Source organism: Elephantulus edwardii, unplaced genomic scaffold, assembly GCF_000299155.1.
Source record: "Elephantulus edwardii isolate Elephantulus edwardi_28Jun2011 unplaced genomic scaffold, EleEdw1.0 scaffold00151, whole genome shotgun sequence".
Taxonomy (NCBI): domain Eukaryota; kingdom Metazoa; phylum Chordata; class Mammalia; order Macroscelidea; family Macroscelididae; genus Elephantulus; species Elephantulus edwardii.
Window position 1 is genome coordinate 2497399 of NW_006399901.1, and position 16261 is coordinate 2513659.

At 43.6% G+C, this 16261-nt stretch overlaps 1 protein-coding gene and 1 pseudogene across 1 annotated transcript in view; one reads left to right on the forward strand and one right to left on the reverse strand.

Moving 5' to 3' along the window:
* Window positions 1-6333: 6333 nt before the first annotated feature.
* LOC102859876 lies at window positions 6334-6720 on the reverse strand (annotated as a pseudogene).
* Window positions 6721-10329: 3609 nt separating this feature from the next.
* The window catches only part of DRG1 (developmentally regulated GTP binding protein 1), a 27880-nt gene continuing 21948 nt past the window's right edge, over window positions 10330-16261 (forward strand). Inside the window, exons 1-3 of the mRNA XM_006894808.1 lie at window positions 10330-10378; window positions 12042-12165; window positions 14512-14687. Coding sequence (XP_006894870.1) covers window positions 10337-10378; window positions 12042-12165; window positions 14512-14687 — 342 coding nt within the window. The 5' untranslated portion in view covers window positions 10330-10336. The remainder of the gene's footprint in view (window positions 10379-12041; window positions 12166-14511; window positions 14688-16261) is intronic.

Below are 16261 nucleotides of genomic sequence, written 5' to 3' on the forward strand. Positions count from 1 at the left end.
GATAATTGGGATGGGAGTGTCAGAGACAGTGCGATTGGCACAGGACAGAGCAGAGTTTAGGGCTGTTGTACATAGGGTCGCTATGAGTCGCAAGCGACTAGATGGCACATAACAACAACAACAGCAACTTCTCTGCTGCAACATTCCTTTATTATGTTCATCTTTTTCTTTAGATCCTTGGAGATGTTTGCATCATTGATCATTGTTATGTGCCATTGAATCAACTGCAACTCATAGCGACCCTATGGCAGTAGCTCTGAACCCTGCCCTATCCTGAGTCAATCTCATCGTCTCTGGCACATTTACCCCCATTAGCCCAGTCATATAGACAATCCACCTCATCCAGAGTCTCCCTCTCCTGCACTGTCCCTCCACCCTTCCAAAATAATATCCTTCTCCAAGGACTGGCCCTTCCTGACAACATGCCCAAAGTATATGAGATGGAGCTTCAAAGTCTTTGCTTCCAAGGAGCCACTTGTTTTCACCTTCTCCAGGACAGACCTGTTTGTTCACTTGGCAGTCCAGAGTATGTTCAATACTCTAACGCCACAACTCAAAGACATTGATTCTTTTTCTATTATCCTTAGTCATTGTCCAGCTCTCTGATGCATAGCAAGTAATTAATTGCAAAGACCATGACCTGAATCAGGTGCCCCTTAGTCTCCAGATTGACATCGTTGCTCTTCAGTACTCTGGAGAGGTCCCTGACAGCAGATTTTTTTCAATGCAATTCATCTTTTAATTTCTGTTTACAATAAACTAATTCCTTAAGGTGTTTATAATAAACCAGAAAAGCTCTGCCATTGAGAGGGTTTTGTTTCTTAGTGATTCTAAGAGAGAACAAAGTGAATGTGGTCTGCGGAACTCTTAGAAGTCGCTAAGAATTCTAACTCTTTGTGACACTATAGAACAGAGCAGAAGTGGCCCACAAGGTTTCCAGAGCTGTAAACCTTTAGGGGAGCAGAATCCTTCGTATTTCCCCTAGAAATGGTTAGTGGATTCAAACTTGGTCAGCAACCCAATGCCTAGTCCACAGCTCCACAAAGGCTTCTTATGTTTCTAATAATTGTGTCAAATAATTTTCTACTGACCCCAATATTTAGATACTTTGAGAGTCATTTCTCTATTTACTATTTTTTTCTGTATCATCCTGAATATTTTCACATCAAATAATTTTCTTAAATAGTGGACATTAAGGGAGCTCTGGTGGCCTAGTGGCAAGAAGCTGCACTGCAATCCCAAAGGCTCATGGCTCCAGGCCACCAGCTGGATGGGCAATCTCCTCCCACCTGATTAACTTCCTCTGAAAAACCACGAGAGGATCAGCTATGGATCAGTTCCAACTCTACAGAACACAACAATAACAAACTCTGTAGAGTTAGTGGACACTACAAATAATGGGGTCTGGAGTATGTGCTATTCTTTTCAAGGATGTTGAACCTTGTTCTGGAAAGTAGTCGTGTAACTGGCAGACCTTTTTTTCTTTTCTTGTTGTGTACCGTCGAATCAGATCCAACTGACACAGGAGGAGATTGCCCCTCCTTCGCCCGCAGAGCATCTGGTGGATTTGAACGTGCGCCTTCTGGATTGCAGTGTGGCTTCTTGCCACTAGGCCACCAGAGCTCCGTTTGGCAGAACTTCTTGCTACCATCAGGTTTAGTTTTATTTGGGGAGGTCAGCTTAGTGTAGGGAGGCCTGGTGGCCTAGAGAGTCAAAAGTTGCACTGTAAACCCTAAATCAGGTGATTCTAACCCCTTAACTGCTCTTTGGCAGCAATCTCCTTTTGTGCTATTTACAATCTCTGAAAACCTGCTGGGGAGTCAGGGATGGGTCTATTCCAACTCAACGGCAATGAGTTGAATTGTTGTTTGGCTTAAACTCTAAGGACTGGCACCGCCAGCCCTCGCTGGTGCTTGGAATCCATCAACAGCTCTTTGGGGGAAAGAATTCTGCTTTTGTATAATTTATAGCCTCAGAAAAACCACCAGAGGGTCAGCTTAAATCTCGAGGGTCCATTACAACTTGAGGGCAATAAGAATTGAGAGTTTTGTTTTAGGTTGTAACATATAACTTTAGAATCCTACTCCTAAAACACTGTGTGGTCCATTATAACTTGAAGGCTATAAGAATTGAAAGTTTTGTTTTGTTTTAGGTTGTAACATATAATTCAAGAGTCCTACTTTTGGGATGAACATTCTTTAAGTGGTACAGCAGTCGTTTGTCTATTTGCTGTACTGAAGTAACCTGGAGGTGCTGTTATATTGAACACTGTGCTATTGTTGTTGTTGTTGTTATGTTGTTGTAACTCATAGCGACCCTATGTACAAGAGCCCTAAATGCCATTCTATCCTGTGCCAACCTCGCCGTCTCAAACACACTCATTCCCACCACTCCATTCACAGAATCGATCCCATCGAAGGTCTTCCTCTCCTTCACCGCCCCTCCGCTCTCCCAAACATGATGTCCCTCTCCAAGGATCAGTCCTCCTTGCAACATACCCAAAGTATGTCAGACAAAGCTTCAGAATCCTTGACTCCAAGGAGCATTCTGGCTTCACCCGCTCCAGGACAAACCTGTTTGTTCTCCCAGCAGTCCATGATATAGTCAACACTCTTCTCCAGCACCACAGCTCAAAGGCATCAATCCTCTTTCTATCATCCTTAGTCACTGTACAACTCTTCTATGCATAGCATGTAATTGCAACGACTATAGCCTGGATCAGGAGCACCTTACTCTCCAGCCTGACGTCGTTGCTCTTCAGTACTCTTGAGAGGTCCCTCACAGTTGACTTTCCGAATGCAATTCGTCTCTTGATTTCCTGGCTGCTGTTACCAAGAGTGTTGACTGTGGAGCCAAGTAACCTAAAACTGTTAACTATCTCAATCTCTTCACCATCCATACTGATGTTGCCAATTGGCTCAATGGTGAGAATCTTTGTTTTCTTGATGTTGAGCTTCAATCCATATTGAAGGCTGCAGTCCTTGACCTTCTGCAGCAAGTGCTTCAGGTCCTCCTTAGTTTCAGCAAGCAGGGTTGTGTCATCTGCATAACGCAGGTTGTTGACGATTCTTCTACCAATCCTGATGCCACATTCCTCCTCTTACAGCCCAGTGTCTTGGATGATCTGTTCTGCATATAGATTGAAAAGGTATGGAGACAAAATACATACCTGATGGACCCCCTTCTTGATTTTGAACCATGTAGTGTCTCCTTGCTTTCTTTTGACAACTGCCTCTTGGTCCAAGTATAGGTTTCGCATAAGCACAATCAAATGTTCTGGGATTCCCATTCTTCTCAGAGTCACCATAGCTTGTTGTGATCCACACAGTCAAAAGCCTTTGCAGAGTCAATGGAGCACAGATAGACATTCTCCTGGTATCCTCTGCTTTCTGCCAAGATCCATCTAACATTAGCTATAATATCCCTAGTACCACGACCTCTTCTAAATCCAGCCTGTACATCTGGCAGTTCTCTGATGACATACTGTTCTAAAAGTTTTTGGGTAATTTTCAGCAGAATCTTACTTGCATGTGATATTAATGATATTGTTCAATAATTTCCACAGTCTGTTGGGTCACCTTTCTTTGGAATGGGAACAAATATCAATCTCTTCCAGTCAGTTGGCCAGCTGGCTCTCCTCCAGATTTCTTGGCACAACTTAGTGAGCACATCCAGGGCAGCATCTGTGCCATAGTTGTGTCAAATCTCATAATGGTTACTCATCATGGGTAGTGTTTAGAGGAGCTCCCAGATTGACTCAAGTTTGGAAGCAGAAGTGGCATTTACTTCCTAAACCACATGCCTCTGGAAACTTTATGAACATAGAGAAATGACGTTAGTTATAGAACAGGGTTCAGGTCTTTTGTTCATAGGGTTGTTCTGAGTCATATTCAACTTGATGGCACTTAACCATTTCTAAATGAGACTGTTGATGTTAAGTGCCATCGAGTCGTAGGTGACTCATAGCGACCCTATGAACCAAAGACCTGAACACTTGTATAACTTTCATCCTTTCTCCAGGTACATAGGGTTTCCAGACCCAAGCTATTTCGGAAGCGGATGCCACTCCTGCTTCCAAGCTTGTTTTGTAATCAGGAAGCGCAACTAAACACTGTCTACCATGGGTAACCATTCTTGCTTTGGACACATCAGTGTTCAGCTTCACAGCCATCACGAGTTTCCTCAGTACAGCAAGTGGACAGACCAAGGCTACACAACCTAGAAGAATGTTTGACAAAGAAACAATTAAAAACAGGCCTGAGGGCCATGGATTAGAGTCCTCCACCTTTGGCTTGATAGCATCACTTTCTGTCCACTAGGCCAACTGATCTCTCTCTGTGCTGTTGTTGTTAAGTGCCATCAAGTCGCAGGCGACTCATAGCGACCCTGTGAACGAAAGACCTGGACACAATGAGACTAGTGTTGTTGTATTTTGGAAGAACATTCTTCTAAGTTGTACACCACTCTTCTGTCAATTTGTTGTACTGAGGTAATCTGGGTTTGCTGTGATGCTGAACCTTGTGTCATAGTTGTGTCAAATGCCATAATGGTTGCCCAAGGTAGACGGTGTTTGGTGGAGCTCTCAGTTTAAGACAGGTTTGGAAGCAGGTGTGGCATCCTGAACCACATGCCTATGGAAACTCTATGAACTTGGAGAAATGGCGATAGTTACAGGAAGACATCAGGTCTTTTGTTCACAGGGTCGCTATGAGTCATGCTTGACTCGATGGCAATCAACAACAACAACAACTCCTAAAACACTGGGTGTGGGCAGGGCAACGTCGTCTCATGTGAATGCCCAAAATATTTAGTGTATTTTTCTCTTCTGGTTGGCCTGGAACTCCACCATCTTTCAACAACAGAAAACTCTGGTATGTCCTTGCTGCTCTCAGTTCTGCAATGCTCATTCTCCATTGGTCAAAAACTGGAGGAATTTCCACAAAGATTTCTGTCCCTTCCTCCGCCAGCCCACCGCCAGCCCACTTTCCTATGCTTCTCCCTTCTTTTCTGCACCTTGTCCTGAAAATTCTACATGCTTCGGCTGCCCCCAATCATTTCTGTCTCTTCAGCTCGGTAAGACCATCCCTTTGCTTAGGCTCAACCTCCTTCTGTTGATGACAGGACATTTTTTATTGGCAGAAATCTAAAACAAACAGGCGGCTTCTTTTGTGTTTCCCTTTTCTCAAGGATCATAATATCTGTTGCTTGTGTTCAATGTCTGCAAACAATTGCTTGTTTTGTCCAGTTTTGTTTTGTTTTGTTGATTTTTTTTCATTTTGTCCAGTTTTATAGCCATTTAAGATTTAGAGGGTTAATCTGCTATCATGGGAAACAAAAGTCCTACTTTCTCTTAAAAAAAACCTAAACAACTTTGTTATACTACAATTGACATAATGATGATGAAAGATGTAAAATGTGATGAGTTAAATATATGTCATCTATATATCCTGATCTCTTGAAAGTTATATCTACTTCAGTGGTTCCAAATGCTAATTATAAAAATGAAGACAATGAATATCTCCACTGTCCTCAAATGTCTTTTCCTGTTTTATTTCTTCTTTTATTGAGTTTATTTTGAGGGATGTACATTTTATTGGAAACTTTTAGTACTCATTAGGCAACACAGCATCATTTTTATTATGAACTGAGCGACGTCTGTAGAGAAAATTAGTTTTCCATTAAACAATTCATAGGGAGCTCTGGTGGCCTAGTGGCAAGAAGCTGCACTGCAATCCTGAAGGCACGCCGTTTGAGGCCACCAGCTGCTCCGTGGGAGAAGGATGGACAATCTCCTCCTGTGTGTTTAACTGTCTCTGAAAACCCACTGGAGGGTCAGCTATGGGTCAGTTCCAACTTGACAGTCAACAACAACAACAACAACAAATTCATATAAATTATATTTTGTACTGTTGATGACAGTCCCCAAGAGTGTAATGACACTCTTGCCACTTGCTGTGTTTCTCATTTCTGTTTGTTCTTCTTTCTTGTCCTTTCCTGCCTCCTGAACTTTAGCCCTGGACATATGGCTGTCCTTTGGTCTTGTATAGTTAATTGCTCTTAGAAGTGTGGTCCCCCCACACCTGGTATTATTGATTACTTTATATGACTTTCGTTTGGCTGGCAGATGAGTCACAGGTGTGATTTTCATTTCAGGACTGATGTGTGACTAAAGGCCACAGTCTTAGAGGCTCCATCTGTCTCTATCAGAGCAGTGAGCCGGTTGTTTGCATAATTCTAAGTTTATGTCATGCTTTCCCCCTACTCTTTCCCCAGCCCATGAAAGAAAGATTCTATTGAGGGTCCAGGGCTATAGGGCTCAGAAGGAGGGGTCTCTTATTTGACTTTCTTCTTAGGACGCAGGTTGTTGGTGTGCCCACATTTCTTCTTGCAGCAATTGACAACACGGGATGCAGGCGAGCATAACACTTGCAGCAGATCATCTTGTCAGTTATACTTCTGCGCGAGCTGGTGCAAGGAAGGCCCCATAATGCCACCACGCAGACGCAGCACCAGATGCAGCGTGGACTCTTTCTGGATGTTGTAGTCTGAGAGCGTATGGCCATCCTCTAGCTGTTTGCCCATAAATATCAGATGCTGCTGGTCAGGAGGGATGCCCTCCTTGTCTTGGATTTTGGCTTTAACATTCTTGATGGTGTCACTGGGCCCGACCTCAGGAGTGACGGTCTTGCCAGTCAGGGTCTTCAGAAAGCTCTGCATCTCTGCATCTGCTTCTCATTGAAAAGAAAGTTCCCTCTTACTCTTATCAGGGGTTTCCTTGCATTGCGATCCCCCCCAGCATGCTCAGCAATTATTTCAGGGCACCCTCTAGTTCTTCAGGTCTCCAGGTTGTGGAGACTGACGACTTCCCTGTGATTCATGAGTTCTTTGGACCTGATCTTTGAGCCTAATCTTTTGTTTTCTCCATTCTTCATTGCTGTGGATGGGGAGAAGTTAACACTCACTCACTGCTTTTGCATTAGAATGATTTTTAGCCGACCTTCCATTGGGCATCTGAGACTATAAATAAGATAAGAGGAGATCACTTGTTTGTTTCTCTTGGAGCCACTGGTAGTTTTAAGGCAGGGAAGCACAACATTTGGGTTAGCAGCCCAACATCCAAAAAACTCCTCTTTCAGGACACTTTATCCTTTTGTTGTTTAAATATGATTAAAAAAAAGTAAATTGTAGAAAAATGCCTGAAAGTCGAGAATGCCAGAAGAATATCTATTTGTGTTTTATTGACCATGTAAAGGCATATGACTGTGTAAATCATAACAAACTAGGCTAATATTGAGAAGACTAGGAATCCCAGAACACTTAATTGTGTTTATCCTAAACCGATGACTAGATCAAGAAACTGTTGTTTGGACAGAAGAAAGGAACACTGCATGGTTTAAAATCAGTAAGGGTGTATGTCAAGGATGTATCCTTTCTCGTAACTATTCCATCTATATACTGTGCAATTAATTAATGAGGGAGGATTCTATGGAGAAGAATGTGGTATCAGTGTTAGAGAAGACTCACTCATCAACAACCTGTGTTATGCAGATGACACAGCTTTGCTTGCTGAAAGTGAGGAGGGTAAGAAATGCTTACTGCAGAAGATCAAGAACTACGGCCTGGCTTTCGGTATGGATTACATCTCATCATCAAAATAATGAAAGTCCTCACCACTGAGCCAATAGACAACATTAAGATAGATGGAGAGGATTGAAACTGTCAATGATTTCACCTTGCTCAGATTAAGAATCAACACCCTTAGTAGCAGCAGTCAGGAGATCAGGAGACAGTGCATTGGGCAAGTCCACTGTCAGGGATTAATAGCATAGATAAGCCTGTTTACACTAATAACTATGGAAGAAGTTGTGAAAGTAATATTAATAATTTTCAAAGGCGTCTGACTCAGTTTTGTTGTATGTTATTGAAGTGAAAATGACCCTCCAGCATGTTTTCCGATATTAACAATCACAGGGAAGGAAACTGTCTTTTGATTTCCTGGCTGCTGGTGTCAAGAGTGTTGATTGTGGAGCCAAGCAAACTAAAGCTGTTTACAATCTCACTCTCTTCACCTTCACTCTATCATGATGATGCCAATCGGCCCTGTGGTGAGAATCTTTGTCTTCTTGACATTGAGCCTCAGTGCATATTGAAGGCTGCAGTCCTTGACCCTCTGCAGCAAGTGCTTCAGGCCCTCCTCAGTTTCAGCAAGCAGGGCTGTGTCATCTGCATAATGCAGGTTATTGATGAGCCAGATTAGAGTGGAGGGAAATTCTGCTGAGGAGCAAAACCAGAAAGTGCCAGAGAAAGCTAGAATATTTCAAGAAGCACAATTCTTACTAAGAATGGTAAGAAATAGGACTTTTCAGTCTCTGTCATAATTTTGTTTTAGAAATTCAGTGCTAAGGCATTAGTGGTTTAACCATATGGTAAAACAGGCTCCCTGTAGTGATTGCTATGGAAGTGGCCTGGCTTAGCTATGGCTCCTCAGGGGATGAAGTTAAGGATTAGACTTTGGCCTTCCCAACTGGACACCTAACTAAGCTCAGGAACTGGATCTGAATCTCTCCTTATTCTGTTCCCAACCTGGGCACAGCACTTGGAGCAGTAAAATGTCTTTGAATCAATAGGATGGTCACGCAGGGCTCCAGGGGGAAATGAGCATAACTTTGTTATTGCACTTTTGACACCTTGGGACTCCCAAAGTGTCTTTGAGGGATCTAGAGGTTAATTTATCTACAGCCTCACATCACAGATTTGCCAACGGGCATTTACACAGTGGTGATGCCCTTGACACTGTCAGCCAATTCCTTAAGTACTTCAAGTTCAGAAAGGCCTGCTGATTTGATTTTATCTGCCTTTTAAGATTGATCTTTGATGATATCCCATTCCAGCTGGACTTTCTCTGCTCTCCTTCCCTCCTGCATTACTGATGGTGTGGGATCTAATTACCTCATCATCCCTTAATTTATTTATGGGATGGCTTGGGTTAAAGAAAGGACTAGAACACCTGGTTTCTTTCTTCTCTCCATTGTCTCCTTTTTTTTTTTTTGCATGATACAAATCTCACTTTTTCAGTCTCTGGCAAGTTGGAACTGTTCGTACTCGCAAATTTAAAGAAATTAAACTTCCCTCCCAGGGCTGAGGTGGCAAGCCAGCTAGTTGTGTGGGTTCAGCCTGCCCTGCCAACTCCCAACAGATCAATCTACAAACAAGAATTCATTACTCATGCAGGAAGCCAGTTTTCCCCTTACAAGACACTTAATGAAGAATATAGTCTTTTGAATTTTTAAAATTTATTATCACACACATAATAAAAAGATTCAGACAACTCAGAACTATGTAGAATAATATGTGAAAGGTTTTCTTCTCATTTTCTTGCACTACACCCCACTGTTAGTCTTTGGAATGAATGTATCCTTTGATGTAGATTTTTAAACAATGCACTTTCATACTAGTAAGCCAACATATCTGTTCATCTAAATTTTCAAATGACTTAAAACAATATACCATCATAGGTGCAATTGCGCTGATTCTCTTTATTATGTCTTGCATTTTCTTCTGCCTCAAAGCACAGGTTTTGTGCGTAATAGGAATGAAATATCATTGAAATGAAATAGTAATGAATAATAATGAAATTATTGTTTTTCCCCTTTTAATGGTCATTATCACAGATTACAATTTTTCTGTAGTACAAGCTATTGTGGCAAGTCCTTGTTCTCCAAGAATGATCTGTCCAATCATGCATTAACTTCTTCATATTTATTGTGGGTTCACAAGGTGTCACTCACTTTGCTTGGGGTTAGGGGTAAACAACAGTTACTACAAAGAGTTTAAAATTTTGTTTGATGGAAAAGAGGCATTCCGTTTTCCTTAGAGGGCGAGCCAGGCTGAAGATTGTTCTCCACCCTGACCCAGGACGCCTGGAATGTGTCTGTAGCGTGGGTGCGCGTTCACCCCCCACTTAGAGGTCGTCTGGCGGCTACACGGGGCCGCGAGGCGCGCTGACGGCGGGGCGGGAGAGGCGGGGACGAGCTGCGCGCGACCCCCTCCGCGCAGGGAGCGGCCTCGACCAGGGCGGCCTCTCTGGCCCCGGCTCCCTGGGCTCTATGACACCGCGTTGCTTGGCGGGCCGGGGCCGGCCGGCCGAGGGGAGGGCGGGGGAGTGAGTCGTCTAAGCTCCGGATCTCGCGGGTGGTTCTCGCGAGAACCGCGAAATCTCGCGCTTGCGCATTGCAGCGGCGCCAGGAGGCGGCATCTCTGCCGGCGTGTCAGTGAGCCCGAGGAGAGGCCGGGTGCACAGATCGGAGCTGCTTCGTCGCCGCCGGAACTCGCCACCATGAGTAGCACCTTAGCCAAGATCGCGGAGATCGAAGCCGAGGTAATAGGCTCAACTGGCGCTTCACTCCTTCTCTAGGAATCGTGGTTATTTCATTTCATTTTATTTTTTTTGTGTGTGCCTGTTTTTCCTTCTGGCGCGTCAGAGTTGGCCTCTGTCCTTAGGCTTCCTTCTCGCACCTCGACTCCGGTCCGCCTGGGCCCGCGTCTCTCCCACTCCCCTCCACAGGACTCCCCTTCCCCGCTCCCCCGAATCTTGAAGGCCCTTGTATGTTCATCTCCTGCCCCGATGTTGTATTTCTGAGTCTTTTCCTTCCAAGTAGCACCGAATTCCGCTCCCTACTTCAGCCCTGACCAGCTCAGATCCTCCAGCATCTTTTCCTCATCCCCTGCCCCCTAACTCAGAGCCCTTTCTTTCCTCTGACTACTGCTCCGGGGAATAGGATCTGGAAATAAATATACATGTAGGCACCAGCACTTGATTGCTCCTGGATTATGGTGATTCTGTTGCCTGACGGCCTCAGGACCCTTTAGACTGGGAAGAGGTGACAATTAAATGGAGCATCTGGGATACCAGGGTTAGAAAGGAACAGCTGGTGGGTTTAGTTTTGTTTCGTATAGGGTGATCTTGAGATTGTTAATAGCTTTAGTTTGCTTGGCTCCTCAATCAGCACTCTTGGCACCAACAGCCAGGAAGTTGCATTGGGAAAGTCTGCTGTCAGAGACCTCTCCAGAGTACTGAAGAGCAATGTTGTCGATCTGGGGACTAAGGTGCGCCTGATCCAGTCCATGGTCTTTGCAGTTTCTTGCTATGCATCAGAAAGCTGGACAGTGACTAGGGATGATAGAAGGAGAATTGATGCCTTTGAGCTGTGGTGCTATACGCAATGAGGGTTGCAGAGTGGATTATATTTGGGGGTAGGGAGTGGGGATTGGGGAGGTGCAGGGGGATTGTGTACCAATGAGGGAATTTTTCTTTTTTGTTTCAAGGAGAGGAGCAAATGGGGGGGGGGGGTGTTTGTGCGGGGAGAAGGGTGCAACAATGAATGAATGGAATTCCAAAATCTCTGTAGATGTTCATTGAAATGAAAAATAAACAAACTAAATTTAAAAAAAAAAGAAGAGTATTGACTATACCATGTATGGCTAGAACAAATAGGTTCGTCCTGAAGTGGGTGACACCAGGCTTTTCCTTGGAGGCAAGGATTCTGAAGCTTCGTCTGACATACTTTTGACATGTTGCAAGGAGAACAATCCTTGGAGAGGGACATCATGCTTGGGAGGGTGGAGGGGCGGCACATTAGAGGAAGACTCTTGATGAAATGAATTGATTCAGTGACTGGAGTAATGAGGGTTGGAGTTGTGTTGGAGACAGTGAGATTGGCAGAGGATAGAGCAGGGTTTAGGGCTGTTGTATGGTTGCTATGAGTCATAGGCGCCTTGACAGCACATAACAACAACAACAACAGCGACAGAATGATCTTGATCTTGTCTCTGTTTCTTGGATCCTAGTTGTCTGAGGGGGATGGAGTGAGGGGAGAGATTGAATTTTCATCCTAAATGGGTAAAGTAGACATACTAACATTAGTGAGAACATTTCTTAAAGGGAAACAGCCATCCAGCTAGGAGAGCATGCATTTATTCTAGAACTTTCTTTGCCCTTTGACAGCTGCTTCTGACTTAAATCTGTGATTCTTCCTTTGTAGATGGCTCGAACTCAAAAGAACAAGGCCACAGCGCACCACCTAGGACTGCTAAAGGCTCGTCTTGCTAAACTTCGCAGAGAACTCATTACTCCCAAAGGTGGTGGTGGTGGTGGGCCAGGAGAAGGTTTGTATTTTCTTTAAATTGCCCCCTTTATTCACATATATTGCACACGTTCCCACACACACCACCCCCCAGGTGGTGGAAATCGAGGGGGTAATTTCTCTTAAAATAATGCAGACCCACAGTTTACACAAGTTGTGACTGACATTGAGAAGAATGGGAATCCCAGAGCACTTAATTGTGCTCACGCAAAAACTGTACCTGCATCAGGAGACTGTTGTGCGAACAGAGCAGGGAAACACTGCATGATTTAAAATGAAGAAGGGAGCGCATCAGGTTTGTATTCTCTCTCCATACCTATTCACTCGGTATGCTGAGCAAATTATTTGAGAAGCTGGACTCTATGAAGAGGAATGTAGCATCAGGACTGGAGGGAGATTCATCCATAATCTGTGTTATACAGGTGACACTACCTTGCTTGCTGAAAGTGAGGAGGACTTGAAGCACTTGTTGCAGAGGATCAGGAAATGCAGTCTTTGGTATGGATTGGATCTCAATTTCAAGAAAACAAAGATGATTACCATTGGCAGCATCATGGTGGATGAAGAAGAGATTGAAATTGTCAACAATTTCATCTTAACTTGGACCCACGATTAACATCCTTTGTACCAGCAGTTGAGAAACCAGATGTATTCAATTGGAAAAGTCTGTAGATAAGGGACCTTCCCAAATTATTGAGTAGTAGTAATGTCAGTTTGAGGACTAAGGTGCGTCTAATTCAGGCCATGGTTTTTCCAATCACTTCCTATGCATCTGAGAGCTGCACAGTGAATGGGGATGATAGAAGAATGGATGCCTTTGAGCTGTGGTGTTGGAGAAGAGCACTGAACAGTTCATGGATGGCCAAAAGAACAAACAAATATGTCTTGGAGAGGGTGCAGCAGGAGTGCTCTTTGAAGACAAAGATAATGAGGGTTTGTCTCACATAGTTAAAGCATGAAGAGAGGCTATTCCATGGAGAAGGACATGATCCTTGCGAGGGGTGAGGGTCGGCGAAGGAGAGGAAGACCTTCAACCGGGTGGATTGACCTGGTGACTGCTACAGTGTCTTTAGTGTGTCAGGAAGTATGAAGATGGTACAGGATAAGACAGGGTTCAGATCTGCTGTTGAGGTATATTTGTATCCTCTAATTCTTTTGAAAGGTGGAAGGACAGCGTAGAAGAGGAAGACCCAGGATGAGATGGATTGACAAAGTAACTTGGGACAAAGTAAATTGGCTTAGGATAGGGCAGGGTTCAAAGCTGTTATGCATAGGGTCTCTGTGAGTCTTGGGCAACTCCACGGCACATAACAGCAACAAGAGGCAGCTCAACTTTTGGAATTAAAAATTTTTTTCCCTTCTAGTTTCAAAGGCAAATGAATAAAGAAAAAACGGTGTCTGAATAAAGCTCATTTTTATTTGTTTATACCCTGTGCTGATTTTAGATAGATTTATATTTGTATACAGAAGTGTGTAAATAGATGTCATGCAACAGGTAAAATTAGGTGAGGAAATGAATGTAGGGAGAATAAGCAAAGGTGCCAAAAGGAATAAAAATGTGTGCCTTTGCCAGAGAAGGGTCACGAATTTGGCTCTGAACTTGTTTGCGGCCACTGTCAAAAAAGAGAAAACCAGTTTTTTGTAGAATTTTCAGGGCTCATAAGAGGATAAAGAAGCTCATTTTTAAGATTGATTATTATGTAATATTTCAACTTTAAATATTATGAATTGTTCTGTGCTGTCAAGGTACCTGAAACGCATGGTGATTCTATGCACAGTAGCTCTGAACCCTGCCCTATCCTGAGGCAGTTTTCATTGTATTAACACACCTGCCCTGATTACTCCAGTTATTGTGTCAGTCCATCTTATGGGGGTCTTCCTCTCCTGCACTGTTCCTCGACCCTTTGAAGTATGATATCCTCCAAAGCCTTTCTGGCTACGTGCTCAAAGTATGTGAGATGGAGTCCCTTGGCTCCAACAAGAAAGGTATATAACTATTTAAATAGAAAAGGAATAAAATTTCTATATCAAACACTGTATTGGATGGTGCAAATGGCCTCACATAGAAGAGGTAGACGCGCATGCCTGCGCGTCCCCAAATCAGATTCGACTGGCACAGAAGGAGATTGCCCCTCCTTCTCCAGTGGAGCATCTGGTAGATTTGAACCACACAGTTTTGGGATTGCAGCGCAGCTTCTTGCCACTGTGCCACCAGACCTCCCTTCTCACATAGAGTTTTGTGTGTTCTACTTCAGAGAAATACCATAAAAAGTTTGAGAAGTAGGTATAGGCAACTAAATGTAAAAGGTATTTCAGTGCTTCCAGAGATTAACTTTCTTCCTTTTTTGATATTTTATTGCTGATTTAGGTTTTGATGTGGCCAAGACAGGTGATGCTCGGATTGGATTTGTGGGTTTTCCATCTGTGGGGAAGTCAACACTGCTTAGTAACCTGGCAGGAGTGTATTCTGAGGTGGCAGCCTATGAGTTCACTACTCTGACTACTGTACCCGGCGTCATCAGATACAAAGGTGCCAAGATCCAGGTGAGTAAGGCCCGTAGGTGGCCAGGTTTGGGATGAAATAGATTTTTCAGTTCATCTAAGAAACACTTATTAAAAGGAAGTTACTTTTCTGTCAGGCCTAGTTTCCCATCTGCCAGGCCCTTGCTGTGTAAGTGAGAAAGCAGTGCTTTGATAGTGTAGTGCCTCTGGAAACACGGAGAAAAAAAGACCAGTTTTCTCCAGGGGATGGATGAGGAAGATCTGGTGAGACAGAGAAGGCTCCTTGTAGAAAGTGCTTGCTGTTGGAGTCTGAATAGAATTTCTCCAGCTGTGGAAGAGGAAAGGGTGTAAGTCAGCAGAACTGATGACATCCCTGTTGTGATGTGAGCTTAGATGTGGGATTAAAAGTAGTGAGAGCTGAAGTTGCAAAGGGAAGTTACTGCTGAATTAGGATGAGCTTTCTGTGCCTTTTGGGGAAATTGGTTTTTATCTTCTCAGAAACTTTAAAGTAGGTAAATAACATGATCTGATCCTTTTCTAGAAGGTAGGTTGTTTTTTTTTTAATTTTTTATTATTTTGTGTGCATGTACCGTCAAATCAGATCTGACTGGTACAGGAGGATATTGCGCCTCCTTCTCCGGCAGAGCATCTGGTGGATTCGAACCGTGTTCCTCTGGGATTGCAGTGCAGCTTCTTGCCACTAGGCCACCAGAGCTCCCTGAGAAGGCAGTTTTTAAGATTAATGAAGTTAGTCTCTTAGAAGATAAGCTTAGAGCTCCCAAATGAGGGTTTATATTGAAGTAGAAAGAAGGTATACGTAAAATACAGTGGGGTGCATGAAAAAAATATAATGGGACATACTTTCTCATTGAGCACAGCTCAGAAATCAGGGGGTCTGATTTACATGAACAATATATGTGTTATCCCATGCAAGAGCTATCATGTAAATGCTGGAGAAGAGTATTGAGTATACCATGGACAGCTAGGAGAACAAATAGGTTTGTCCTGGAGAGGATGAAACCAGGCTGCTCCTTTGAGGCAAGGATTCTGAGGCACTGTCTGACATACTTTGGGCTCGTTGCAAGGCGGGATCAGTCCTTGGAGAGGGACCGTGCAAGAGAGAAAGACCCTGGATGAGATGGATTGACTCAGTGACTGGGGTAATGGGTGTAGATGTGTCAGAGACAATGAGGTTGGCTCAGGATAGAGCATGGTTCAGTGTTGTTGCGCCTCGGGTCGCTGTGAATTGCAGACAACTCCAGGGCGCATAACAGCAATAACAATTCAGTATGTAGAGTGTATATATTTACACTGACAACCTTTGTTAGTCCTGATAATTTCTTGTGGTGCTTTTGTTTAAATTGTTAAATCCAAGCAAGTTACCTATTTTATGCCATTGTGGAAACAGTCATTTATTCTTGACATACTACACAACCTTTTACATCTTGGAATCAGATGTAATATTACCACACTTTGCTACTTTTTCTTTGTCGATTTTTTTGTTGCACTTTTTTTTTAACTTTGTTGTTGTTGTTGTTATGTGCCGTCGAGTCGCTTGCTACTCATAGCGACCCTATGTACAACAGCCCTAAACCCTGCTCTATCCTGTGCCAATC